At 36.1% G+C, this 27,105-nt stretch overlaps 1 protein-coding gene across 5 annotated transcripts in view; it reads left to right on the forward strand.

The window, feature by feature from the left end:
• SEMA5A (semaphorin 5A) overlaps positions 1 to 27,105 on the forward strand; it is a 314,341-nt gene that overhangs the window by 150,856 nt on the left and 136,380 nt on the right. For all 5 annotated transcript variants that reach the window (XM_063162897.1, XM_063162890.1, XM_063162903.1 and 2 more), the window contains 3 exons: positions 19,626 to 19,688; positions 25,666 to 25,764; positions 26,890 to 27,103. In XM_063162897.1, the coding sequence (XP_063018967.1) occupies positions 19,626 to 19,688; positions 25,666 to 25,764; positions 26,890 to 27,103 (376 nt within the window). The remainder of the gene's footprint in view (positions 1 to 19,625; positions 19,689 to 25,665; positions 25,765 to 26,889; positions 27,104 to 27,105) is intronic.

Here is a 27,105-nt window from a genome sequence, read left to right on the forward strand (position 1 = left end):
ACCCATATGAGGCTCAGAGCATTTCAGTAATGCATCTCTGTATCAGATATGCAGAGCTACTGATGAGCAGAATAAGAAAGATAGAATTTTTTATTTACATATGCTTATTCATATGGAAAAAAACTCATCAAATGTAGTTTTTACAGCTGAGATACTTAGCCATGCAGTGGGGTTTTTTGATATTTACTTCATCAAGTAGTTATTTGTCCAATTTTACCTAAATATTATTGTCCTTTTTTTACACTGACATTATTAACAGTGCCACACAATGGGATTTGGGTAACATTATTAAATGAAGAAGATGGGAAAGACCTGCCTAAGTAAGCTTTTTCCAAACAGTCTAGTAAGCACCGGACAAAATTGTGATTAATATCTTTTAGTCTCCTTCAGAGTCTCTCTCCCTCAGTTTTCCCTTGGTGATAGTTGCAGCATTTCTTCCTGGCATCCTGGTGACCAAACACTGCTGTTTGCTCTTGGCACCAACGAGAAATCCTACCTCTGTTTGGTATTATGTAATCTTTATCAGGAATGAAAGACCAGCAAGATGGGTGAATCTATTCAGAAACAGCAAAATTAAATGCTTGTTTAACCCTATTCCTAAACCTACAAGGCAGAGTAAAGGCTTAAAACAGGAAAAAGGAATTTATTCATTAGTCAATTCTAATTGTAACCTCAGTTTTTCTCTGTAATTATTTGTTTATTTCTTTTTCTCCAGCTAATTTCCAGTTGTGAATTATCTGGATTCCTATGGGACCTCTTAATCTATATGTCTCCTTTCTTGCATGATAGTACTTGCTTACGCTGAGCTGTCTGCAGTTTCCCAATTGTCTGGCTGGCTTTAGACTAGCAGATCTTCAATATTTTCAGAAGGGTTTCCGTTCTGGGGCTTAGCCATGAAAAGGATAAATCATTCCCTGCTTTACTGGAGATTGAGAAGGGACACTTTCCAGTAATCATCCCCTTTATTTTTAGTCTGGAACAGAAACTTGCTACTTCTTCTACTTGCTCTTATCTGTTTTTTCACCTCTTTTGTCATGGGTGAAGACTTGGGCATATATTCTGTATTGATAAAAAGAAACCTTCTGAAAATGGTGGAGTTCATCTTAAACATGATGGTCACAGGACCTTCAGGGTAGGGAGGATACTATTAGAAGACTGAGAAAGACAATTATAGGAAGGTTTAAAACTAGCTGGAGACTGCAGCTTGATAATTTTTCAGGCTAAATGAGAATTTTGATGTTGAAAAAAGGGTGAATTATATATCTAAGTAAGCTGTCATAATCAATGTAAGGGAATCTGGGCTTATTTAATAAAATCTCAGCATATTTTAAAATTTCTTGAATAAAGTATTGATTTTTTTCCTTCTAGAATAACTTACGTTTTGGTTTTCAAAATGTACCTCAGAAACAAATCCTTTTCTTTTTTATTTGGAGGGTGCTTCAAAATATAGGTTGTTAATTTCATTGTTCCTTGTGATAAATTGAAAGTTCTGAGTTTGGGATCAACTTCACACAATTAAAGTTCTTTGCTACAGGTAGAATGATGCTTCAGTTTGACAGGTCCATAGCTGGTTCCTTGAGAAGGCCATGAAAGGAGCAAGCTGCTCCTAACTGAACTCAAAAGACATAAAAATGAATTCTAAAAAAGATGAAGATGGGGCTGGTGACCCAGAAGTGTGGAATAGTTGTCTGATCTTTCAGGAAAAGATTTAGGAGAGCTGAGATTGACCTTGGGTTACATCTGGAAAGTGATGCTAAGAGCAACAAAGGATTCCACAAGCAGCTCAACTGCAAAATGGAGACTGGGGCAAATGTGGTCCCACTGCTGAATGGGGACAGGGAACTGGTAAAAAATGACATGGAATAGGCCAAGGCCCTCCGTGCTGCCTTTTCTTCAGGTTTTGCTAGTAAGACCAGACGTCATGAATCTCTGGCCCCCGAGACCCATGGGAAAGTCCAATCTCTCCTTTCACTCCTGTCTTTTCTTTTGTCCTTAGGGGCAGCATCCGGAGTATCTCTCCCTCAGCCTTTCTTCCTCCCTGTGTTGCAAACAACAACCAGGGAGGTTGTTGTTTCTAAATGCTCTAAATGTCAGCAGTGGATGTGTATTACATTTCCCTGACTTCTCCTAGCAGGAGTGGCAAACTAAAAAAGGCCAATGTTGATAGCAAGAATGTGTTTGTTGCACTGGCACCATCATGGACACAGAGCGTAGCCAGGCAACAGGGAAACAGGGCATTCATTTATCAGACAGGACACAGAACAATCTCTAGATGTTCTTCCCTCTGCTTTGAATCAGGGAAAGCGATTTGCAAAAGAATATGTGCAGAACATGCAAAATCTTGCACAAGGGAAATTTCTGCAGCAAGAAATATTCAGAAGTGGGGGTAACATAGGTAGAAACACATACTCAGATTCAGGTAACAAGATTATGAATGCTGACTTGCAACCTGCCTAGAACAGAGCAGATCGTAAGTCACTGGAAAAGTGCTTTCAGTGTAAAATAAATAACATATGAGTGAAGAAAAGGCAGTGTGTGCTGCTTGAACCTGGATATTATCATAAAAACAGAATGCATTTTGGGTGGAGTCTAGGCTTAACACAGGATTTTGATTCTTGATTTTATTATTTTACTTTGAAAAAAACCCCAAAATTTGTCCATATTTTTTAAGTATTTAATATAATTTCCCTTGCTATGAAGAATAACTTTAGTGATATTAATTATAAATAATGCTAGATTTTCTTTCATTTTTGCATGAATTCTTTTTAAAGAGCATAAACATATATGATTTTGATGAACATTTATTGCTAATTTTTAGTAAATTAAGATAAATAGTTGGTGATGTCTCTCTATTTGGAGTTACAATTAGAAAGCTGTATCAGTACTGGGTCAGACCACACCTGCTGTACTGTCTTGTCTCCAGCCTGCAGCAGGTGCCTGTGAAAAGCCTAAACTTATAATGATAGTTCCTTCAAAAATTTTCTCAGCCATTGGAATCCAGGAGCTTCCTGAGATAGGAAGATAGGGTCCTAGGTGGGTTTTTATCCAGTCAGCTCTTAAGCTGTCACAGAGGATTTGCAAAGTGGGGTAACCACAGGAACAAAATCGCACCATTCAGTGACTGAAATTTTAATAATAATTAAACAATTTTCTCTGTTTGATTAGGTTTTATAGCACAAAATAGAATAATGTGTTGCCAGCAGGGCAGATTTAATCAAGACCTCACTTCCCTGAGGGATATTTTCATATCAATTTCACCCTATGACATTTAACTCATTTTTTGTATCTTTGTTGTTTTATGGAAGAGAGTTCTGCAGCTCATCATGGAAATGAAGAACTTCTGGGTTTTAAATCCTTAAATACTCTGTATAATTCAAAGAACAGTGAATACACATTAAATTCACTGTTTAAAATCAGTGAACGATATTCTCTGTGCACCTTTCTCATAATTGTATAACTGTCTATTATCTCTCTCCTCAGATGCCTTTTTTCCTAGCTAAGGAATCAGTCTATTTAATCCTACTCTGTAAAGAAAACACAAAAACCTGAAAGTCTTTTGTCCCCTTTCTATGCATCTTTTCCTAGTTTTACTTTCAAATTTGAAATTATGGGTTGAGACTGAAATGCAAAAAACTGTTCAAAACAAGGGAGTAAATGGATTTGTTCCATGGTACAAGGATGTTCTCTAGTGTTCTATACTTCTTATAATTTATTCTTATTTCTTTTTTAATTATTGTAACTCAGTCTTGATTTTGAATTGTAATTTTCAGTTCAGAGCTCATCAATGAATACATGAAAATAAATAATGTATCTAAGATATTTTTTTCCTGGTGTTTTATTAAAACTGCAAATTAAATTCAATATAGAAAACTAGCCATTCAGATTTATAAGGGTTTCCTAGAACTCTGGGCAGTCAGTTCTTTGCTAATCTCAGTAACTTGGTGGCTTTAGCCAGGATTGTCACATAACTGCTCATTCCCTTTTCTGCATCACCAAGGATATGTTCAGCATTTTTGAGTTCTGCTGTAGATTACTATGTATCTCAACTACCCACGTCCTCCCCCCTGAAAATTGACCATATACCTACCCTCTAACTTCTTGACCTCTTTATCCATTTAAGAACCTTCCCTTGTGCCCTGATTTTCTTGAAGAAATTCTTAAAGGTCCTTTGGTAACAGAACTTGTCCAATGCATATTTCAAATCCAAACAGAATGTAACTTATGGATATCCTTTGATCATACTTTGTCCATATCCATATCTCTTTTTCTAGTAATTTTCTTAGGATTTTATTTCATTCTAGATGGAAGACTTGGCCTTTATTGTGCTCATTGTGGCTCTTGTCAGCATAATTCCCTGGTCTGTTGAGGTGCCTCTGAAAAAGCAGAGTATTTTGGGCTCTCCAGAATTTTGATCTCCCATATACTCTGACTATTCTGTAATTTATGTACCTGCTGAGAGTGTACTCAGTCCCATTGCCTGGGTTATTAATAAAGCCATTAAATGGTATTGGCCCAAATGTCAGTCTTCAACTGACTGATAACTGGTGACCAGTTGGATTCTGTGCTACTGAATGTAACCCTTTAAGCTTCATTATTCAGACAGTTTTTCACTTTTGTTATCAACTGTTAATCCAGTCAGTATCTCAATGGTTGGGCTCTGAGAATACTACAGGAAACACTGGCAAAGATATTGCCAAAGGTAAAGAAAAAGAGTGAGCACTGTTCTCATCAAAGAAGGCAATCATGTTGGTAAGAGATGATTTTTCCTTCTCTGATTCATGCTGGTTGTTTCCTTGAAAATTTGCTAGAGAAAGATTTTGCTGTGTCTTCAGTCCACTCTGCCAGTAGGCTCAGAGTTACTGAACTGGACAGTTTGCACCCAGCAGTCAGGGTGGTTGAATTCACACACCAGACCTTACTTTATTATTGTCTTTATCTTTATCTTTATTATTTATGATACAATTTTTGATAATTTGCTTGATAGAGACATCAGCACTGGTGGTTTCTTGGATCTTCCTGGAGCCCATTTTAGAAACAATTTTAATAATTTTAGTATTAATTTGCTGTTTTCCAGACCTCAAGTACCAAAGCATTTGTAAGTTGAAGGTCATACACTGTTTAACACTTCAGCACTTTCCTCTCTGAATTGCTTTAATATTCTTGAACAACTAACCATGCTGAAAATGTGTTGCTTTTCATTTTGTCTGTATTCTATGACCTCTTGTAACAACACTATGATGAGGAGAGTTCTTCATTAGCAGCCTGCGTATTCTGGGATGAGAACTTCTTTGAGCTCTGCCATGCTGAACTTGGGCAGGGGGAGAAATATGGGGTTTTTTTTTGGTGTGGCTTTATCTTAATCACTCCTTTGATCTCCCATTGCTTCTTTGAACTGTCAAGATTCCTGCTTTTAATGTGTTTGAAGGACTTACTCGTAATACTTATGACTTTTTAAAATTATTCTTCAGTTCTTTGTTTTCTTTATTTTGACACTGCTTTAGTTTTTAGAAAGATGCTTACTTCCTTTTGTTAACTACTTCTGTCCTGTTAATCTGTTCCAAGTTGCCCTTTGCCTCAGGTTTGTTTTTCTTTTCTTTTTAAATTTTTGCAAGGTAGTGTTTATGTGTCTCCAGCTAGGTCTCCTTAAATGCTGCCAGCAAAAAATTTAACTCTCAGCTGCCTGACCTAACTCTTTCTTATCATACTGCTTCCTCCTGAAGTTCCCTTTCATGAAGCAAACCTGCTGTAGTATCCAAGTACATATTGGTTGCTGTTACAGTGCTATTCCTGCATGCTACTCAGAACAAAGTTCAGAGCTGCTTTTTCACTCTTCAGCCTTATGTTAAGTTGCTTCATGAAAACCTTGATTTGTGTTTAAAAATTTACTCTTGCTGCCAGGCTATAGTGTTATGGCTGTCCAGATTTTATGAGGATAGCTGAAGTCTGCCATGCCTACTGTACTCTCTGGCCTCATAGCACTCCTTACAAAATGTCTTTGGGGAAACTACCTTCTGCTCTGGAGAGGATGCCCCTCTATACACCCAAGTCCCTTCCTAGCAGACCACTGAAGAGACATTTTCCATTTTATCTTTCTGCTTCTGCCCTTATTTTCTCTCAATAAGATCTTTGAAGATGATGTATAGCATGGACTATGGATCCCTCTAAACGTGTCTCAGCTTCTCTTGTGAAACACATGACAATCAAATCTCTACCTGACTTCATTTTGTTGGCATATTTGCTCCCATACACATTAGTGTAAGTAGAGAGAACCCAACATCTATATCATTTTCCTCTCCTTCTTCTCACTCACCTGCTATGATATCACTGGATGATCTTTCTTGGGCGTAGCACTGTACTGAAGTTTTCCTGGAGGTCCTCTCAACACATTCCTATATATCTTTATTTGGTTCTTCAACAGTTTAGTGCTCTCCCTGTCCCTTTGTAGGTGTTGAGAGTGAACCCAACTGTAGCATGTAATTTTCACTTTCAGGAAGGACCAAAGGATGTATGTTCTCTCTGCTCACTAGGGCACATACTCATATGTGGTAATGAGATACTTTGCCCAAATATAGCATATTTACTCTGACTGCCACTAAGATTAGCTAGTGCCCTCTCTTCATCCACTCTTCTCCCACTTGTGGTGTTTGGATTGAGGACCATGCGTGAAACCTGAAGCGTGAGAAAAGAAATTAAAAATTGGGTTAACTTTTTTTGCTAAGATGCAAAAGAAATTCCCTCTGTACTCCCCATGCAGCAAAATACATTTGCCCTTTATGTGCAGAAAGAAGTCAAGCTGTTGATATTTTTGGTTTGCTGTGTGTTGTTTTGATTTATACAAGTGCATGTTGCAGTCTGGATTTGAATCAGATTAGCATTTGTGGAGAGCTGACCTCCTAAAATAGACAAAACTTTGATAAAAGATGTTATTGTGGTGGCAACAGTGGGAGGGATTTCCAAGCATGCATTTTAAGTATGTTCAGGCTGTGACCAAATCAGAATTGTTATCTGTTCTCTGCCTTGCATCACATCTGCATTAACCATCCTCCCCCCCACCCAGGATTCTTAAGATACCAATCTCTCTTCATTAAACCAAGAACAAGAGCCAAATGATTGAGATTCCTGCTTGGCTTATCACATTTGGAAAATTGGCATCCTTTTGACAGTAAGACATGACAAGCTACATCTATACTGGAAAAATAATGTGTGTTAGAAGATAACTTTCAGCTAGCACAACATCAAACATGATTTTCTATTTAGATTGAGATTAAAGACATTTATTGCAAATGCATTACTCCATTTTTTGAGACAAATTTGTGGCTTTTTATGCTAGGATTACTGTATACTGGAAGTTGTTCCTGTGTATATTAGGAAGCCTTTGTGGAGTTATGGACTGGCTAGGTAAAATGTGCTAATTTAATTAACAAATTTGGTGAGTTAGTTCCACTATAGAAGAGTTCATGGGTATGTGTAGAAGGAAGGAATTCACTGTATGAGTAAAACATTAGTTCCCAACTGCCATTAATCCAATGCAGCACTTTGTTGCCAGTGGGTTTGTGACAGTGGAGTAAGAGAAGATGAAAACTAGCAAAGAAATCCATATGTGTTCCTCTTGCTCTTCCTTTTTTTTTCCATGATAGCTTTTATTTTGCATTACTTTTAGTTTAGGTGCTTTCATATTCTGTAATGGAGCTGTGTTTAGTTTCAACTGTAAGGGGGGCATTTGCTGCTCCTCAATGAGGCACAATGAGGCATACAGCCATCTCATTTTGTGGTACACCTTTTTTCTGGTATTATTGACTCATGTGCTTCAGTATTGCTATTACTGGTTTTACTGTTACTGCTGTTACTAGTTCTAGCAGCTTATATTTTAGGGAATGTTTAATATTCTTGCCAAAGGCATTTTTTTCCAATGTGCAGAGGAATTTATTTTGAACAATTGAGTTTTCTTGCCTGAGGACATCAGCTATCCCTACAAAATTATTGAAATGTCATTTAATTGCCCCAGAAAAATGAGCAAATAACCCAAGATCCAGCTCAGGTACATTCAAATTTTTTATTCTGTTGTGCTACTCTGTCTAACAACTTTGTAAAATCAGAAGTTTTTAACAGTCGTGTACAGAATACAACTTCTCAAAAAGCTGCCAGTGATGTTATATTATTTTCACCCCAATCACTTTGTGATTATGTGGGGATTGTGGGGAATTTAGGAAGAGATTTTTTTTGCAAATTGAAACATTTTATTTCTCATTACTCTCATTTTTACAAAAAAAAAAAAAAATCTTGTTTGTATTTCCCTCTCTAGCAGAGGAAGCTTTCAGTCTGAATGGAGGAGGTTTCAGAAAGTTGGAAAGTACCAAGACGAGTAAGAAGCAGATTATTTTACTAAAGGTGTATCGATTAGTCATAAAAATATGATGTGTGTTAATGGATATTCTCCATTTTCACTCTGATCCAGTCTGTTGGGTAAGAATAGGAACAGGCATATGTTTTTGGAAGAGTGATTAAAACCGAAAGAAGGGATAAAGTGTCCATCAGAATCAATACTTTTAAGAGCTAAAGTGTGTGTGAGAACATTTTTTTTTCCCCTCAAACTGATTTCTGACAAATGGGGAGCATTGTGAATGAAGATATTCACATTGGATTTTAGGTGATTTGAAGACAGCAGCGTGCAAACTATTACCAAAAAAGTGCAAAATGGAAGCAAAAATGGACAAACATATATAATAATTTAATTTTAAAATACATAATTTTTATATATGCATGTATGTAAGGTATTTCTGTAATGTACACAAACATATAATAATTTCACTTTGGAATGATATGCATTCAGATTTTTAGGGTGTTTTGTTTCTTCTGTTTCTCAGTGAAGTGGCTGGTCCTTGCTGGCACGCAACTCACATTGAAATTTATTTGCCACATCTCACTGTAGTATAGATTTTTTGGGATTAATGGCAAGTGTTTTCTAACAGAACTGCAACTTTTGAAATAATTTTGGCTTAAAAGAAAAAGAGTCTTTAGCTATGAATATTGTATCGAGTAGGAAAAATTGTTGGGAGGGCAGAGTGACAGGTTATGGCTCCCCATTCCCTAAATCCCTGTGCTGCTGGTGAGGAGGAGGCAGAGTCCAGATTGAAGGGATGAATTTGTTCCTGTGAAAAGCTGGTTGTAGTCGTGGTGGGAAAGTGTCTTAGCTATGTCTGTTTCTGACCATCAGACTCTATTCTTAATTGTCAATAAAATGAATTCATGAGAGAGAGGCTGGGTGGGCATCTGGCAGCCAGCCAAGCTGCCTACAGTCTGGCATGCTTGCTAAATGTACACACATTCCAGTTTCTGTCCTGTCTTCCCTCTGCTTTTTCCAGAAACTGACAGATTAATATTGAACATACCCAAATTCAAAGCACCACATTTAACACAGAATAATGGTAGTCTGGGCTAATGTAGCCAAAAATTGTGCTATTTCTAGGAACACGGGTAGGAAGGAATGCTTTGTTTTCATCCAGTCTTAGTCTTATGTTGCTGATGTGAATTTTCTATTGCACTTGAGGAAGGGGTAGTGTAGGTTCTCAAGTTAGAGTTAACATCCAGTCCAAAAGGATGTCTCTGCTCAGGCTTTACTTGCCATACAGAGTAAGCAAGGTTTTTGTTTTGGTTTTGAGCTGGGTTCTTTTTGTTTTGTTTGTAGGTTGTTGTTGTATTGGTTTTTGTTGTTGTTGTTGTTGTTAGGAGGGGGCATTTGTTTGGTTTTTTAAATTATTTTTGTTTTACTTTTTACTTTGGTTGTTGGGTTTTTGGTCAGTTGGTTTTTCTTGGGTTTTTTTGGCAGAAATAAAGATTGTCTTTTATTTTTTCCCCACAAGAATACTGAGATATATTCATTTTTATATGCCTTGAATTTAAAGTAGAAAATTAATTTTGCTTATTTGAATTTTTTGACTTTGCAGTTTTGTAGTGGTGCTCTCAGAACAGCCTGATCTGAGTTTCAAACCCATTTCACAATTCCCAGTAAAAGCTAAAATGAGTGGATTTGCTCTAATTCTTAAGTTCTTCAGTGTTTCAGACATATGCTAAGGGGATTTCCTATTCTAAACTACTGTGTGGCTGCCCCTTTTCTGTAGTGGCTATTAAGAATGTTTACAATTTCTCGCCTTTCTTCTGTTCTTCTTAGACAAAACTTTCTTTGATTTTGGAGTGCTTTGCTCTAGTAAAAGCTCTGGGATTTGTTGCACTGACTTCAAAAGATTTTCAGCAGAAAAAGCACAGAAGAATTTTTAAGAAATAATTCCTAGTAATAGATTTTGTAACTTTCTTTTTATAATTATAAACTACCTTCCAATATAAACCACTGTTAAAGAGATAAGAGCTATAACATACCCATCAGGGGACCTGTTGTTAATAAGGTGTAATTTGAAAGGGGAAAGCTGATGATATCTGCAAAAGGAAATAAGAGCCCCAAGGCTGCATAGAAGTGCCTCATTACCAGCTGCACTGGGCATTCTGTTGAATGAGTTTTATTTATCATGTTTTTATAGTTACTTCCACTGAGCTTTCCACAACATAGGAAAAAAAATACCAAAGTACAATATTGTTGTTCTAATGCAGCAATCAAAGAGTTTCTAAATCAAGAAATATGGAAAATAGGCTACAGGAGTAGAACATTACACAGCTGTTTCAGAAATAAATTTTTCGGCCTTCCTTCTTGAGATATTACTAAAATTTCTGTGTGTCACTGAAATTTAGGAGATACTTTTCTCAGCACTTGAAAGGATCTGAATCTAAAAGTTGTGTAGTTTCCTACAAGTCTACAAGGTCAGCAGGGAGGGAAATAGGAGGGGGAAAGTTGCAGATGAATTATTAATATATGACAATTGTTTTAGTGACTGCTTTCCTAAGACTCCTAATCAATGCTGAATGAGATAAACACCTTTATATGTAACAGGGGTGTGTTTTCCCTTTAAGCAGCTGTTCCATTGTCCCTGCAAAAGTGGCCAATTTGGATCTGAATGTTTGTCTTTTAAAAATTGGATGGGAATCACCCACCCATTTAATGTCGCTGCTATGAGGTTGCTAGATGTCACTGACCTCCGCTAATTAATAACTTGAACGATGTTCACCATATAACCCAGAGTGCAAAGTTCTGTGTGCCACTGGCAATGCTCCAGACAGTTCAATTGTCTGAAAACAAGAGAGAGAGAAGGGCACTTATATATTCAGGCTTTTTCATAACCTCACTGTAATCTCACATCTTCATGATGAAGTTGTGATTTAGAGTTGGATTCTGGGCCCCCTGGTTCCCACTGCTCCTTCCATTGCACTTGGAGTACACAATATTCCCATGAAGACATTTTCATATTCTGAGCAGATCTCCTCCTTAGTCCTGAGGCTCCTTTGTCTCTCTCACCCTTGATTTCTGTATAATTTAGCAGTGCAGTTACACTCCAATGAGTTTCCTATTAGCTATAGGTTCAAGATTTCTGATTTTAATAAGCATCTTTTGCATTTTATGTCTAATGAGAATTTTTCTCAGCCTGCTGAGGTTCTTTTGTCCAAATCCACAGCTCATGATATTATCTATATCTTGATGACACTCACTTATGTGCCTCTGTACTTATTATTCTTCTCCGTATTCTTGCTATTTGGTTTCTTATGTTATTTTAGCATTTTTCAAATTAAAGCAAATTATTTTAAAGTAAACATAACAAAAATTGAAATTTCCTGATTCCATCTTTCCCTTGGTGAACTGTCAGTTGTGCTGTCATCAACTGTGTTGAGAAGTCTTTGGAATTTTTCTTGTTTTTTTCCTTACTGTGTTCAATTATGCTCAGTCCGCTTTCTAAATGTCTTCTATATTTATGCGTTATCCTTGAAAAAGAAAACTTAATCTTGATTTTCACAATCACATATGTGTGCAATTAACTTAACCAGAAGGATATAGAATTTGTGTCTCTTTGCTGTTGAAACATTTTTTTCACTAGCTTTTCTCTGGACAATCTACATAAGGTGGTGGCTCTTACATTTCTTGTGTCAATAGCATTCTATTTTCTCTGTGCTTTCATCTATCTAAAATCTTCTTATCTGTTTTTTTTTTCATATTTAATGGAAAAAATATGCATTTTGAAGTTCCTTTAAGAGATTTTGTCTCTTTGCTGTCTTGTGAGATACCATCTTTAAGTTAACTTTAAAAAATATTTTTATTATTGTAAGTAACAGTTTTTGTAGAGCATAGTATTTTCTCTAGAACTGTAGATAGGTATTACTATTGACAGACCCAAGCTTGCCATCCCTAAAGCCTAGTGACAAAGCTATTTAAATAAACAAGTCAAAACAAGTGCAAATTGTGATGAAGGTGTTCTTCTCTTCCTAATGTGACATTATGTACAAAATTACATGCAAACATACAGAAATATTTTTTTTGTAGTCCCAGTTATTCAGTATCACTTAGAAGGTGTTAATAAATTTCATCCTCCAGTGTATCTCTCAGGTTCATCTGAGGTTTTTTCAGCTCATGCCTGGAAGCTGTAATGCAGCTATCTTTGACATCCCAGGGGAAAGAAATAGTATGTTGGCCTTGTCTTTCAGAAGTTATTTCAGGAAGGTTTTTGATTTGCAGGAAACACTCTGAAATGCCATGGCTTCCTTGGCTGCCTGTGGCTGAAAGTTGAGGGGTGGTGATTGTTGGGCACCCTGTATTGGCATGGCTGTCTTGATCTGCAAGTGAGCATGGGACGGGATTGCTCACATTCCAATGCTGTCTCTTCCTTTAAATTTCCATGCAACTTATTACCAATGAGCAGGTGTACAGGAAAAGAAAAAAACAAACTTCTGCTTGCCTGTGCTGAAGGTCCAAACCAACATTTTGTGGCACTCCAGTACCAGAGGACTCGTGTCACCACTGATTTGTTGTTAACCTTAGGGGCGTGAGAAGTATGAAATTTTATTCAAATTCCTTTCATTTCATTGGAATAAAGAGAATCCCGACATATTGAGACCTAAAAATTTAAAACGCTATCAGTAAAAAAACTAACAAAACTCAAAATGTGGCTTTCAAAAGATCTTGGAGCCTACTAAAATCAATCTTATTTGCAAAAAAAACCCCAAAACTCAATGTGGTAACACAGATGTTAAGTCTTAAAGGATTCATATGTAATTTTTTCTAAACATTAAATTTACTATATGTAGTATAATTTCAGAATGTGCATTAAAGATGTGTTGTGAAATCTCATTCCTACCTGCTGAATGGCTGCCAAGTTTGGTAGGGCAAGAACATTTTGTTGTTTTACCCCTTCAGCACAATCCTGCATTCAATTTTTAAATGTCCATAAAAACTGTAAAAGCCTCAAAATGCCAGATTGGAACAATAAAAACTTTGAAAGTCACAGTGCAACAGTTTTTGGTTTTTTAATAACTCTCTGGGAAAACCCTAGTTCCAAACATACTCAAATTTTGAGTTGCTAGCTTCTAGGTTTGGAACTTCATTTTCCTCTCTAAAACTGTGTCTGTTAAATGCAAAGAGAGTGAATATTTTGTCACATTTAGAAATCCTTGCAGAAGACAAAGAGGGGAATACACAGGTGGTTGGGTAGCTGGCGTGTGTGATAGTTCAGCCTTGGGCAGAGTCCTGTGTCATTCAGTACAGTGGAGTGGCCCAACACTGAGGGTTCATGAAAGTCTTAGTAATTCTGAGTTCTTCTCTAATATGGTTAATTTTTTTCTTTTATCATATTAGCTCTGAAATTTTCCAACAACTGTTTATTTGCATAATCAGTAAATCAGATTATTAAAATTTTGTCTGCTTCATGAGTTGGCAGGGTACGTACTTCTCATTTTTTAATATACTTCAGGCTAGTATATTTGGAATAAAATTAAGTTGACATCAGCTCCTTGAAGCCATATAAAGCTTTAGATATTACTTGGTTTAAGTACAGAATTATATATCTATCAGGGGATCTCAGTTCTAACTGAATTCCAAAGCCTGGAAAATTCAAGCATGATTTTATGTTTATTTCCATACATTTCACAGTGCTTACTTTATAAGAAACTGTAATTTTTTAACTGTGGATGAACAGTAAAAGCTGATTCTGAACAAATGAAAACACACATGATGTTATTCCCAGGAAAATTGGCTGTTACATGTGGCAAAAAAAAAACTTGGAGGCGAAATAATGCAGTGATTGTAGCCAATTAGTAAAGTTGTCCATATGGTGCTGGACTTCTTGTATGAGCTGCTGGCCTATCAATTCATGTGAAAGCCTAACCAGGACCCCTTAAATCCTCAAAAAACAGCTTTTCCTCTTTTCTTGTGATCCAGAAGGCGAATCTATATTAAAAGGAAGCCCCTTTTTAATAATTTGCTCCTGTTTTTAATTTAGAGAATGAGAGGTTCAAAGATATTTGTCAGAAGCCTATTGGCAAGATAGGCAGCTCCAACGGTAATGGCTGCAAGGATGAGGGGTCATGACTCTGTGGAAAGCAAGGAAAATGGTTCCTGTGAAGTAGAGACAGGTATAAATCTTCCCTAAGTAGCTTTACGTATTTGCTGGAAGCAAGGATGTCATTAAACAAAAGCATGCCTTTAAACTCCTGGTAACCATCAAAACCACCACTAGCTCTGGGGCTGCTAATTTGCTGCTAATGTCTTGCTGGTGTACTGCTCTGTGGCTACATTCTTGCTTTGGGTTTACGATCCTGACACTTTCTTTATGGCCTCTTTAAATTCAGCTTTTGGAATACAGCATCCAGAGCTAATTAGGCAGGCTGTAAGACACCCTTGCCAAACAAGTCAAAACATTTTGAAGCCATTCATTCCATGGCTGGACTTGATGTGAACAGTAAGGCGATATTGCTCACGTTTGTTGACATATATTATTATGGGTATTGCCATTATACCCCACGTCCCCAGAGTATTGTTTAAATACATGATACAAGAGATGAAAGCAAGCAGATAGTGAAAAAAGAAAAAAAAAAAAAAAAAAAGGAAATATCATGTACTTGTTAGTTTTTGGCATTGTGTAATTAAACCATCTCCTTTAATGTTATTTTTGCCAGTATCTAATTAGCAGAGCCATCTGCTTAAGATGTGCTGGACCATCTGTCTGGAATACTGTTCTGTTCATTTCTTGGTTCTTGACTAATTAACTTCTTTCTCTATGAAATGTAAGAGAACATTCTGTTTCTACATTTCCAAGTTCTTATATAAATATATATATATGAAGGCATACTGTCTACCTGTATATGTTTTGAATATCTGTGTAGCTACAGGAACACAATTCTCCCAGGAGGTCTGGTTGTACTCAGTTATGTGCAGATTTCACTGTAGGTGAAAGCCACACTTTTTTTGTTGCTCTGTTGGTAAAACTAATACATCTTTCACTTAAATAATTCTAATTGGCCAGTTCTTTATTGACTGTGTTCAAATCTCAAATTTCCTGTCTACGTTTACTAATTAAAGTTAGAATTACAGAAAGGGGCCATGTTAAAGTTAAGTATGTAGGGCTCTGATTTTTTTTTTTTTCCTGTTATATTTTGTGTTTTTCTGGAAAATTATGTGGTAATTTAGGTTGGAAGGGACCTCCAGATGTCTTGCCTGGGCACTTCCTTTGTTGCTGCATGTTGGGCATGTAAGAGAATCCCTTGACAGTTACTTCTATGAACTTTATTTACTGTTCCTACACTTTCCATGTTCCTCTTTTAATATTCTTCAAAGGTATTTGGATAAATCAGTTTAAATTACAGATTGTCTTTCAGTTTTTGTTGGAGTTAATGTCTTTGCAATTATTTAGTTTAACTTGCTGAAGATAAAACTTCTAAGCAAGACTCTTATTGTTCAGCCAGAGAAGTTACTAAAATATATCTGTTGTTCCAAAGAATATTATTAATTTCAAGAATGTAATTTTTAACTTAACATATATATGGCTGTTGAATGCACATTTTTCTTTGTTTTGAAGATAATAGTTTCATTGCGTATTCTTGAGTTGGAATTTTCTTTCTTTGCTGGCTGGAATTTCTCTCCTCCTACTGCCCCTTGAAAATGCCAGAAGAGATTTCATCTGAAGTTTTGAAGTTCTTTACAAACATCAATGTTTAAAGCACTTGCACAGTTATTTACAACTGTTTTTCTGAAAGCTGCCTGCCATCAGTTTGAAACTTGAGTTCAAGCTTAGAGTGTGCACCAAAGCTTTGGTTTTGTTCAGTCTGATTTTATGTCAAATCTGTATGGACCTTTGTGGTTCATGCATTTTTTTTAACCTAAGAAAACAATATGTGTTCAAAAGTGAGCTGTGACAACCTCATCAGAGTACACTGGGTTAAGGTCAAGTTTTATCTTTCAAGTGCAGTCTTTAGAGTTTCTCACTTTGACTTTAAAAGTGGTAAAAATCTCACTACATTGCATAATTAAGGTTTATTTATGCATAAGAGAATGTATTTATGAAGGAGATTGGAAAGTTAGGAGCACACTAAGTCAAGTCATTAAATTTATAGGGGTGCTTGAAAGACCATATTGATCATAGGATTTATAAAAGCCATGTCATTGAAAATATTGTCGACTTGTTATCAGAAACAGACTGGTGTGCCACCTTAACCCTCCTTTTTAACCTCTGCAGCTGTGTTCTTTTTAGAGACATGTAGTAGTAGCTGTGTATCACCTGTCCTTATTTTCTCTGATACTGACTTTCAAATCCCTGTTTACTCTTTCCCCAGAGAGAACAAACCTGAGTGTCTGTAATTTGGTCCAATGAACTTTGTTGCCCGCTTAAGTAGAATTATAACATTAATTGAAACCAGCACACTGAATACTGTAGGTTGTAATTTGAATGTGAAAATTGTAGGTTCTCATTAAGAAAAATAGAAAAAAAGTATCCTAATAGGATAAACCTTAGCTGTATAGATCTTTGTAGTGAATCACATATCCAACATGGCTTGCATGTCGTATCTGCTTGCCTCCTCTGCAGATGGAGGAAAATTCATGGAAATCTCATCAATCAAGATTAAGCGGGAGAATATAAGGGAAGCAGTGGGTAACAGTAATATCTGTAAACATAGTTTTGCACTTGCTTTCTAGAATAATGCAATCCATATGTGTCCATCTGATCATTCAGAATGACAATTTTCAAGTCATAATCTTCTAATGGCAAAACTCACGTTGCTATTATTCTTTCTGGACATTTTGCTTTTTCTTGGTGTGCTGAAGATTCAGGACACATTTTTCTCATTTTTTTTTCCCACATTGAAATGACATTTATCTTAAAGAGTTTTCTACCTGTCTTCCTCCTGTATAGAAGCATTACACTGCGTTGAATATCTAAATTTCCATTTTGTGGGAAACTCCCCAGAATTTCCTAAAGATTAGAAGGTAAAAAGAAAGCAAGGTCTATGTAGAAATGTTTGACTGCATTATGTGGGAGCCTTAGGGACCAAAGTACAACAGATTGAACTACTCAGCTCTCTTCAGATGCCTTTGTTCTGTATTTCATTTGCAGCCTCCTCTATTATTATCTCCTCTAGCAGTGGAACCAAGGCTGTAGGGACTATGAGTACACTTGGTTTCAAAGTGGGCACTTTGCTTTGTCACCAGTGTGTCTGCATTTATTTCTTGTCCACATAGTATTGCTCCTTTTTAGCAGGTGTTTTCATGACTAGGGCTTTCCCAGAGAGTTGGCCATTTGGTTAACTTGTAAGCAAATATATTTATATTTAGTTGTAGCAGTTTCATCTGTTTGGGTTCTTGTATGTGCTGTTAACTGTGATGTCCAGAAATATTACATAATGTTTTAATATTTCACATACTTCTCCTTCAAATTACTTTTACTGTGGGCTTAGAGCCAATTGAAAGCTGGATATTTTGTCACTGAAAATTGATTCATGATAAACATTTTGTATTTAATGCAATCTTTTTCCTTCAGTTTGTGCCTGACATGTTTTTCTCAGTTCAGTTTTGCAAGAACTTTCCTTCAAACCTTCCTTTTAAGTACCCATATTTCACTCTCTTTCTACTCTGACCTCCTGGTAACTAACTCTTGTGTTTCTCCAGGCGTTTGAAATTTTTTGTGTTGTTCAGAGATAACATATTCAGCACTTGTGCCTTATAACATGGAGGTTCAGTGTGTCCTAATGGATTGATTAGGAATTCAGTTGGTCATCCTACAATCTCTATTATAGATGTGAATTGCTTTTTACTTTACTGAGTCAAAAGAGTTAGGTCATTGCTACTTCTTTATCTAACTCAGTACAAGATTTCTTTCATGCTGCTGGATACAGTTTGTTATAAATTCTAGGGTCATTCACAAGTGGATTCTTCCGGAAGTTTTCAATATATTCCCCTGTACACCATACTCATTTAGCATTGCAAAAGCAAATGCTGTAAATAGGAAGAATTATGATGGAGGAAGAGAAGTAATTACATAAGTTTTCACAAGTAGGTTTTTTTTTTCTTTAAGTGAAAAACACTCATTCTTGGGCTTGTTGAAGGACAAATACTCTGAAGGCATTTTCCCCCTTACTTTAAACAGGCTTTTGCCCTATTATTAAATAAATAAAGAGTCTACTTGCTATTAATACAGTCTCCATTAAAATAAAGGTAAAAAATATTTTCTATATTAAATCTGGATAAATGGTCTTTCTTTATTTCCTTGTAAATAAAAATGAAAAGGCTGTGGTTTCCGTAATTAGGTGGCAGTAGTTGCTTCAGAAATCTCAATTCTTCTTGATAAAATGTGCTTTGTGGCATTTTTATCTAAGGAACATATGGATGTGCACCGTTGAGGTGAAAGAATGCAGCCTGATTTAAAATGCACTTTGACTACACAGGCATTCAAATATGTACATGTATTGGCACATTAACACCAAGCATGCAACCTGCTCCACTGAACAGCAAAGTTTGTAAGTCATAGCTGCTGAATGTTAGATATGGAAATAACTGGAATTAACTCATACAGTGAAACTGTAGTAATGCAGACTAGGCTTTACAGTCCTGGCATAAATCTCTTGAAGCAGTGAGACAGCTCGAAAAATGAGGATAAATTGCTTCTGCTCGGCAATGCACTGTTTCACTGTTGTCTTGTATGTCTCTGCCCGTGGCTTCTTTCTCTGAATGGATGTTTTAGTGCTTCTGATTAGGGCTGCAGTCATACCTTTAGAGACTAAATTCTCCATTTGATGCTTGAGATAAATATCTCAAAAAGTGCAGTAGGGCACACTTTCCCATTGAGCCAGGTTTCTCAGCAGAGCTGACTTCAGATGCTGCGGTGATGCAGGCCCGCTCTGTTGGAGAAACAGGTTCAGCCTTTCTGTGTGTTCCTCTATCTACTTACCCTCATAAAACTCACAATAACAACAACAACAACAAAAGGCTAAATAGTATAAATGTAACTGTGGTTGTTTCTGCTGTAGTGATTGGTACAGTGAATCATAATGTTGGCCGGCTTCCTTTTAGATTAAAATAATGAAAAACTTCAACAACAAAGCTACATTTCTAGGGAGAAAACTCTTAAGAGGCATTTATGGATGGAATCATCCATAGCTAATCACCAGTATCTCTGAAGCACATAGCACAAACATGGGCTGTGAGAGCTCAGAGGCTTACATTTCTGAGTTACCTTGCATTTCTAACAAATTCTTTTTGCTTGCAGGCAGTGGAGTGGCAATGTGATGAAGCTACTAAAAGAGCCTGCTACAGTAAGGGCAAATCAAAGGTAAGCATGAGATGGCTGATCTGCTTTAATAAAAATATTATGTTAATAGCAGATGTAATTCAGTTATTGCCAGTGTATAAATCCCTACCTTATGCATTTTTGCTGTCTCCCTTTCTGAAGAGAGACATAGCAGAAGAGTCTGCCACTGATGCATGAGCAAAGAAATAAAGAAGAGTGAGAGATAGAGTCACATGCTTCCTGTCTGAAATGGCCATGAACTTTAGCTTCCAACAATTTACTGTTTTGACACCAAGGTTAAACATATGCATGTCATATGTAGTGAACTCTATTCTCACTTCATTTTCTGTGCTGTAAATCCTGAATAACTGTGTAATTACTTTGTAAAATTCTCGGTTTATATCCCTATGTTTAAGATGCAATTTTATTAACTTTTTTATTTCCTATCTACTGGTAGTATGAAGAAAATAATATTAAATGCACTAACTTCTCAGACATTGAACTTGATGTATTCTTGAACTTAAAACCAATTCTTTATTTGGCAATTTCTGCAATTTCTATTATTCAGTACAGGAAAATGTAATGCTAAGATGGAAGCTTTGGATGTGCCAACCTGAAGCTGGTTATCAAATTAATTATAAAAGCAATTAGAATTTCATGCAGTCTGTGTTTTTAATTTTTATACTGTTTAGTGATTAAAGTTAATTCAACTATAACATAAAGGGAGAACACATCAAGAGTGATAAGTGCAAAAGCCCACTTTTATTCAGTAGAGTGTATTGCATACATTATTGTTGTGCAAAACTCAAAAAATCCCAAGCTCTACTAGATGATACAGCTCTATCATCTAGTAGAGGAGGAATCTCTTCTGCATAGTTAACTAATTAATTACTGACTTTTAAATTTCTCCCATTTAACAGTGAATTTCCAGCTCCTTTTTTGCTAAGTGCTAAAAAATAAAATTGCAGTATATGATTGTACTTCTGAGATAAACTTCTGAGGAAGAATGGCCTCAATTCTGAAGCATGGCCATGTTACACTGTGAAGTATAAAAAAGAAAGGACTTTTGGAACCTCGCATTTTAAGGAAATGTTTAATTTTCTAGGTTGTTATTTTTCCCTAGAAAATGTATGCTTAAATATGTAATATATCCCTCAAGCCTTTATCCTTAGCTTTCATATGGCAACACTTGTAAGTAAGGGAATATGCTCATGTGTCAATAGAGAATATCACAATGCATTGATCAAGGGGCATATACAGTAGAAACTATTCTGGTAGGAATGCTATGTGTAACTAAACAAATATATATGGCTTTGTTTCACAGTGATTTTCCAAGTTTAAGGCTCTGAGCATAGCATTCAACTTGTCTGAAAGTCATATAGTGCAGTGACTGTGATCTAACTTGATGGATGGAAGTAATTAAAATTCGAGGCTATAGCAGTGTACTTTGGAATATGTTGACAACACTGTTACCACACATTCTATTCAACAGTGTAAAGCATCTGTTGCTACTAAATAATTTTGTTAGGGGGAATGTACAACACTTTTGATACACATTTGAAAATAGCAAATAGCCCTTAGTGTAGTTTTTCATTCATGCAGAGTTTCATTTATGCTCTTCATACCCTTTTGAAGGGATGATGATTGGAAGTTAAGCTGTCACTGTAAAATGGTATATATGCGATTCAAATAATGACCTCTGTGATTGTTTCTTGGTATTGTTAATATTTGTCTAAGGATTTCATTTGTACCCATAGCCATGTTCCTCACTGACAATCTAGAAAAGGGGTTTAGTCTTTATGCTTCATTACATTCAAAAGAAATCCTGGGAGTAAATAGTTGTTATTGTTATCAGTTGGGTTGGGTTTTTTTTTTTTTGTTTGTTTTTTTTTTTGTTTTTTTGTTTTTTTGTTTGTTTGTTTGTTTGGGTTTTTTTTTCCCCTCTTTTTTTTTTATTGTTTTGCTGGTGTTGTTGTTGGGGTTTTTTGGTTTTTTGTTTTTGTTTTTTTTTTTTTGTTTGTTTTTTTTTTGTGTGTGTAAACTTTGTGGCCTGAAAGCATCATATGGGAGTTGCTGGACAATGCAGAGATACTGTCTGAGAAAACCTACCCAGCTGGAACTTCAACTGTCTTTTTGAAATTTCATGTCTCTTCTGATTTCACTGATGTGGTCAAGGTTAAAATGAAAGATAAATTTATGACCAGAGAAAAGATAAACAAATTATGTTTGTCTTTTATTGCCTTATTTCCAAGACTAAAGCAAGGTCACTATACTCTCCGTAAAAGGAGATGCACACAGAGCCTTCCCTTGGAAAAACAGAGAATTTTCAGATCAGGAGGAATTCATTCCAGTCCTGCATTGTCCCTCTTCATAGGAAATCTCTGCAAACACAATTCCAGTTACTGTTATCAGGAAAACTTGATTGCTTGCCTGTTGTATAAATAAATGCAGCCCAGATTGCAGAGTTGCTGGGGGTTGCATTTCTGTAACATTTCTCAGGTGAATTCAGATTTCAGGGCAGACACATGTTACTGTAGGAAGACACAGGAAAGACTGGAGTCAAAATGTTCAGGCCAGCCCAGACTGTGGCAAAGGAGAGATGAGGATTGCAGGGATGGCTGTGGGTAGGTTTTTCATTGAGATCCTTATTTCTGTAGAAGCTCTGCTAACCACAGAGCAGCTTGAGGGCAGTAAGTTCAGGTGGCAAAACCTGAACTCATGGCTTGAAAGCCGCTTTAACTGATGGAGTGAATGCCCTGAAACCAGAAGGTGGCTTTGAACCCTGAAGCAACTCGAGCAGTTTTGAGATAATGGTCAGTGAAACACACTCGTTTTTTTGTTCTTGAGAAAGAAGCTGCACGGAATTTTTGCCTGGGGCTGTTATCAGTTGTTCTGAGGTTTATGCTTTAGAAGACAAGGAGGCAAAAGAGCTGAAGGGGAAAATATACAGGGACATCTGTCACATTTGACAGTGTAATGTGCACTTGACTTTTGAAGGCTGATGTTTGTTATTCAGACTTCAGACATTTATCTACCAATTTAGGCTTTTGCCTAAAATAGCTAGTGGCTCCAAGAGTGAACCATGCAAACTTATGTCTTTGTGGCCAGCATGCATTATCATGTAGGAATCTGAAACACCAGACAAGATTAGGAGAATAAATTTGCCTATTCATACTGTCACTTGTGGTAGCGAATGTTAGAAAAAAAAAGTATAAATGCACTTCTTGAGAAGGCCAAACCAATGTGAGGTTAAAAATAATAATGCTAATTGAAATTAAGTTCCATCTCTTGCTTATTTAAGATCCTAATGGCTGGGTGTGTAAGTATCTGAACTTTCAATAAAAGTATTTAAAAATTAAATGCAGATATGTATAAAATGTTAACCTATACAATAAATATTGCTGTGAGGGGATAGTTATCTTGCAGTCAGATTGACCTTGGATTGTCAAGGTAGTCTTAAGTAACTACAAGCAGCTTGCTTGGCTGCTGAATTGTTTCTAATAGTCATGTTTTGTTTCCAATATGCCAATACAAAAGTAGAAAGTACTTTCTAAATGTATTTCTTTATTTCAGATATATTTTTATAGGCAAATAGGAAAGTATATGACATAGAGGTTGAGATGAACTGGAGAATAAGACTACATAAAAGATGGCTACCAAACCTAACACCACCCCTGACCTAAAATGTCCTTTGTTTTGAAGTCCTTTGCCACTTTTACAACATGCATCTCATTTTTTGCATTGGTCAGAAGTGAACCACTACAGCCAAACTTTACTTCAGAGCTAGAAAAATATCTCTGAACAATTCAAATTACTAAATAGTGAAGTCCTTTTTCAGTATGTTTTTGGGTGATGATAGTCTTATTCACAACCAATTTTTAACATTTTCTTTTGCATTAATGTGGATTTTTTTTTTCAAATTAGTAAAGTAGCCAATTAAAAAAAGCTATAATTCTGATATAAAAAGATATAAAAAGATATAAAAAGGTATATTTTACACTGTGATCCCAACAAGAATTCCATATGAGATGTCTTATTTGCCTGGTTGCAGTATGGATTGTTGTCTAGTTGGCACAGGACTTGTAAACATTAAAGAAAGAATCTTGTGATTCCCAAGAATGTCAGAGTTTAAGAAATTAGCATTATTTTTGAACAAAATGAGTGGGTGATCAGTGTGCAAGTAATTTGGAAATGACACTATTTCAGGGAGATCTGGAACATGAAGAGGAGAGGTTGGTTGGGTTGTAATGTCAGAACCCACTTATTTTTCCTACACGTGCATTCCATGCCTTGTTGCAAAGGGCAGAATGGAAATAGACCAATGAATAAATTACTGTTTTGTATTCTGTGAACCTCTTTGAGCGGCCTTCGAATGAAAAAACCAAAAAACAATCCCTCAAAAAGTTACCTTCTAATTTTTGGTGTGTTTTTTTAGTGATGGAGTTAAAGCAGTCTGATAAGAAAACTGCCAAAACTACCAACACTGCCAAGCTGTGAAATAACTACTTTTTAATAGCTTGTTGCATTGCTCAACTCAGTTATATGGTTGTGAATTAGCTTCATTGTGGTTTAAAGAATATTAAAATGCCAGTTTTATAAAGTTCAATATGAAAACTTTATATTTTTTTAACCCAATAGGAATTAACTCTTACTTCTAAGATATTTGTCCCTCTCCCATAAGGGCTCAAAGAGAAAAGTAGCTCATTTAAAAGCTACTTTTTCACAAGAAAATAATGCTAATGTGTGTTTGAAAAGGTACTTTTTCCAAGAGGTAGTTCCTTCCCTGAGATTTTACAGGATTTTTTTTTTGAGTTTATTTTTAACTTGACTTTTATGAGAAAGGTATAGAAGATAGATTGTAAAAGTTTTCTCAGAGACCTTTAAAGTATTTTCCTCATCTTCTTTTGCAGTCTATTTTGTGCCTGTTCAATTTATTTAGGATTATATTTGTTGTCTTCCAGGATGAGAGTCTATTTTCAAGATAAACAAGCAATCCATTTAATAAAACTGGAGGCCAGATAATGGGACTTCTATGCTATTACTTTTGTATGGATTTACTTACATGATTTCACTTAATATCGGCTAGAATTGCATAACTGTATTTTCACAAGGTTTTTTTCAGACTTTTTATGAGACTATCTTGTGGTGAATGCCAGAGAGCATTCAAATGTCAGTTTCCAGGATACTTTATTTTCTCCAAACATATTGTTGATCATTTTATTGGATACAGACATTGATTTTTTTCAAGAGAAGTGTTTAAATTTTTTCTCCTACAGTTCTGGGAGATTTTTAGTATTTCAGGACAAAGCTTTCTATTTGAATTAACAGTAGACATTGCTGTTGATTTCTAGCTCCTGAAATGAGAGATGAACATCACAAAACCTTCATCCATCCTAATGGGGTAAAAAACATGTCAAATTATTCTTCAGACTGAGCATCTTTGTATTGTGGCAATGTAATTTTTTGAGAAACTTTGAACTTACAGGAAATGAGACACTTCTAATAAAGCAGGGTAAATTATGAAATTAGTGGTAACAAATCCACATCAGAACATATCAAGAACTTTATTTTTACTAGTCTTACTATAGTTTTGTTACTGAAAAACTGTTCTTGCCCCTGTTTTCCTCACAACTTCCTGTCTTGGCCTAATCTGTCTTTGAAGTCAACATTTGATCTCCTGAGACAGTACTGTATTATTTAAGTCGGCATTTATCAGATCATCTATCTGAACTATCAGTTCAAAATTTAGCTAAGTCTTTGAAATATATCCTGAGAGGAAATCTTCTGTACTCGAGGGGTTTATTTGTATCCTATTAAGAACTTTTCAGAAAGGTTGATAGATGCATGTGTGTGAATAAGAAATCTGTGCAAATTGTAATTGCTATCTCAAGTATGCTTAAGCCTTGTTTACCTAAATTTTATTTTTTTGTGAATAAATAACCACGGAAAGCAAATTGTTATTAGTCTCCTCTGTACTCTGCAGTATCCCTGAATATATTCTTTGTTTTCTGTGTGGCAGGAGGAATGCCAGAACTATATTCGAGTGCTTCTTGTTGGAGGCAACCATCTCTTTACCTGTGGAACCAACGCATTCACTCCAATCTGCACCAATCGCACAGTAAGAGTTAAAATGTTTTACCCCACAAGCTGGAGTCCCTGCTCTGAGCAGGTTAAAAGGCAGAGCGTGTTGAGGCTGAGAGCTGGCTGTTTGGGTATTGATGGGTGAGCTGGTGTGTAAAAGGCTGATTTAGCTGGTGGCAAGGCAAATGGGAGAGCTAACCAATCTCTTTTTGCACTCCTTTCCTCACTTGTGGGAGGAATAGTAGCTCCTCCTACATGCCAATTTTTATAAACCTTATGTGTTTATAAGACTTCTGCCTCTGTCAGGTTTGATGGGCATCAATAGGTTTAGTTATCAACTGTGGTTGGGTAGCTGCATGCTGTGTATGTGTAGTTCTGGAGAAATGAGAGTACTTGTATTAGTGATTTCTAACTGGTGAGAATGAGAAATCTTGACTGAGATCTGTCATTTCATGTTCAAAATAAGCCTAATTGTAGCATCAGTAATAGTCATAATAAGTATAAAAATGTCACTGTTTGGACTAGGCTGCCTATTTGTTTCAGGAGGGGAGAATCACTTAAATATAAAGAACAACTGTATTACTAAAAAACTCATTGGCAGATTTATTATATTTAAACTCATTGCACACCTTTATTTTCAAATAGCATATTAGCATCATGCTGTGGTTTATGGCTGAGAGTGTTTGAGCTACTAAATCAGAGTTGGTTCTGCTGAGTTGGAGAGCTCCTTTTCTTACTCTCATTTTTCATGTGAGTTTTTTTTCCTAAAACACATCGATAAAACAAATAATGGATTTTTTTGTAGTTGTCTTTTGTGGTGGATACTGTATTGATTTTGGCTATCAGGTTTGGGTTTATTTTTCATAATAACAGTCTTTGCATAGGTAACTAATTTTTGAGCCCCTTCTAATAGAAAACATTTAGGCATGGTGGATAATGACTGATATGTATGCTTTACTTATCAAAATGGCAAAAGTGAGATCTGGCAGCACTACAATAAGACTTTCTAAAGCGACAATTTTAAATTGACGTAGAGGTTGGCTACACACAAAAATAAAGTAGATAACAGGTGTTTGTCATAGGATTTTGCTGAGATTGATGCAGTTTGGCTGAAATTATAATTTTCAGGTAATTTTAATCCCTTTTTAAAATTTTTTTACAGTTAAGCAACTTGACAGAGATACATGACCAAATCAGTGGCATGGCTCGTTGTCCCTACAGTCCCCAGCACAATTCCACTGCTCTTCTCACTGCCAGTGGAGAATTATATGCTGCTACAGCCATGGACTTTCCAGGAAGGGATCCTGCTATTTATCGAAGTCTGGGGGCCCTTCCTCCTCTCCGAACTGCCCAGTACAACTCCAAGTGGCTGAACGGT

Source organism: Melospiza melodia, chromosome 1 (assembly GCF_035770615.1).
Source record: "Melospiza melodia melodia isolate bMelMel2 chromosome 1, bMelMel2.pri, whole genome shotgun sequence".
NCBI classification, from domain to species: domain Eukaryota; kingdom Metazoa; phylum Chordata; class Aves; order Passeriformes; family Passerellidae; genus Melospiza; species Melospiza melodia.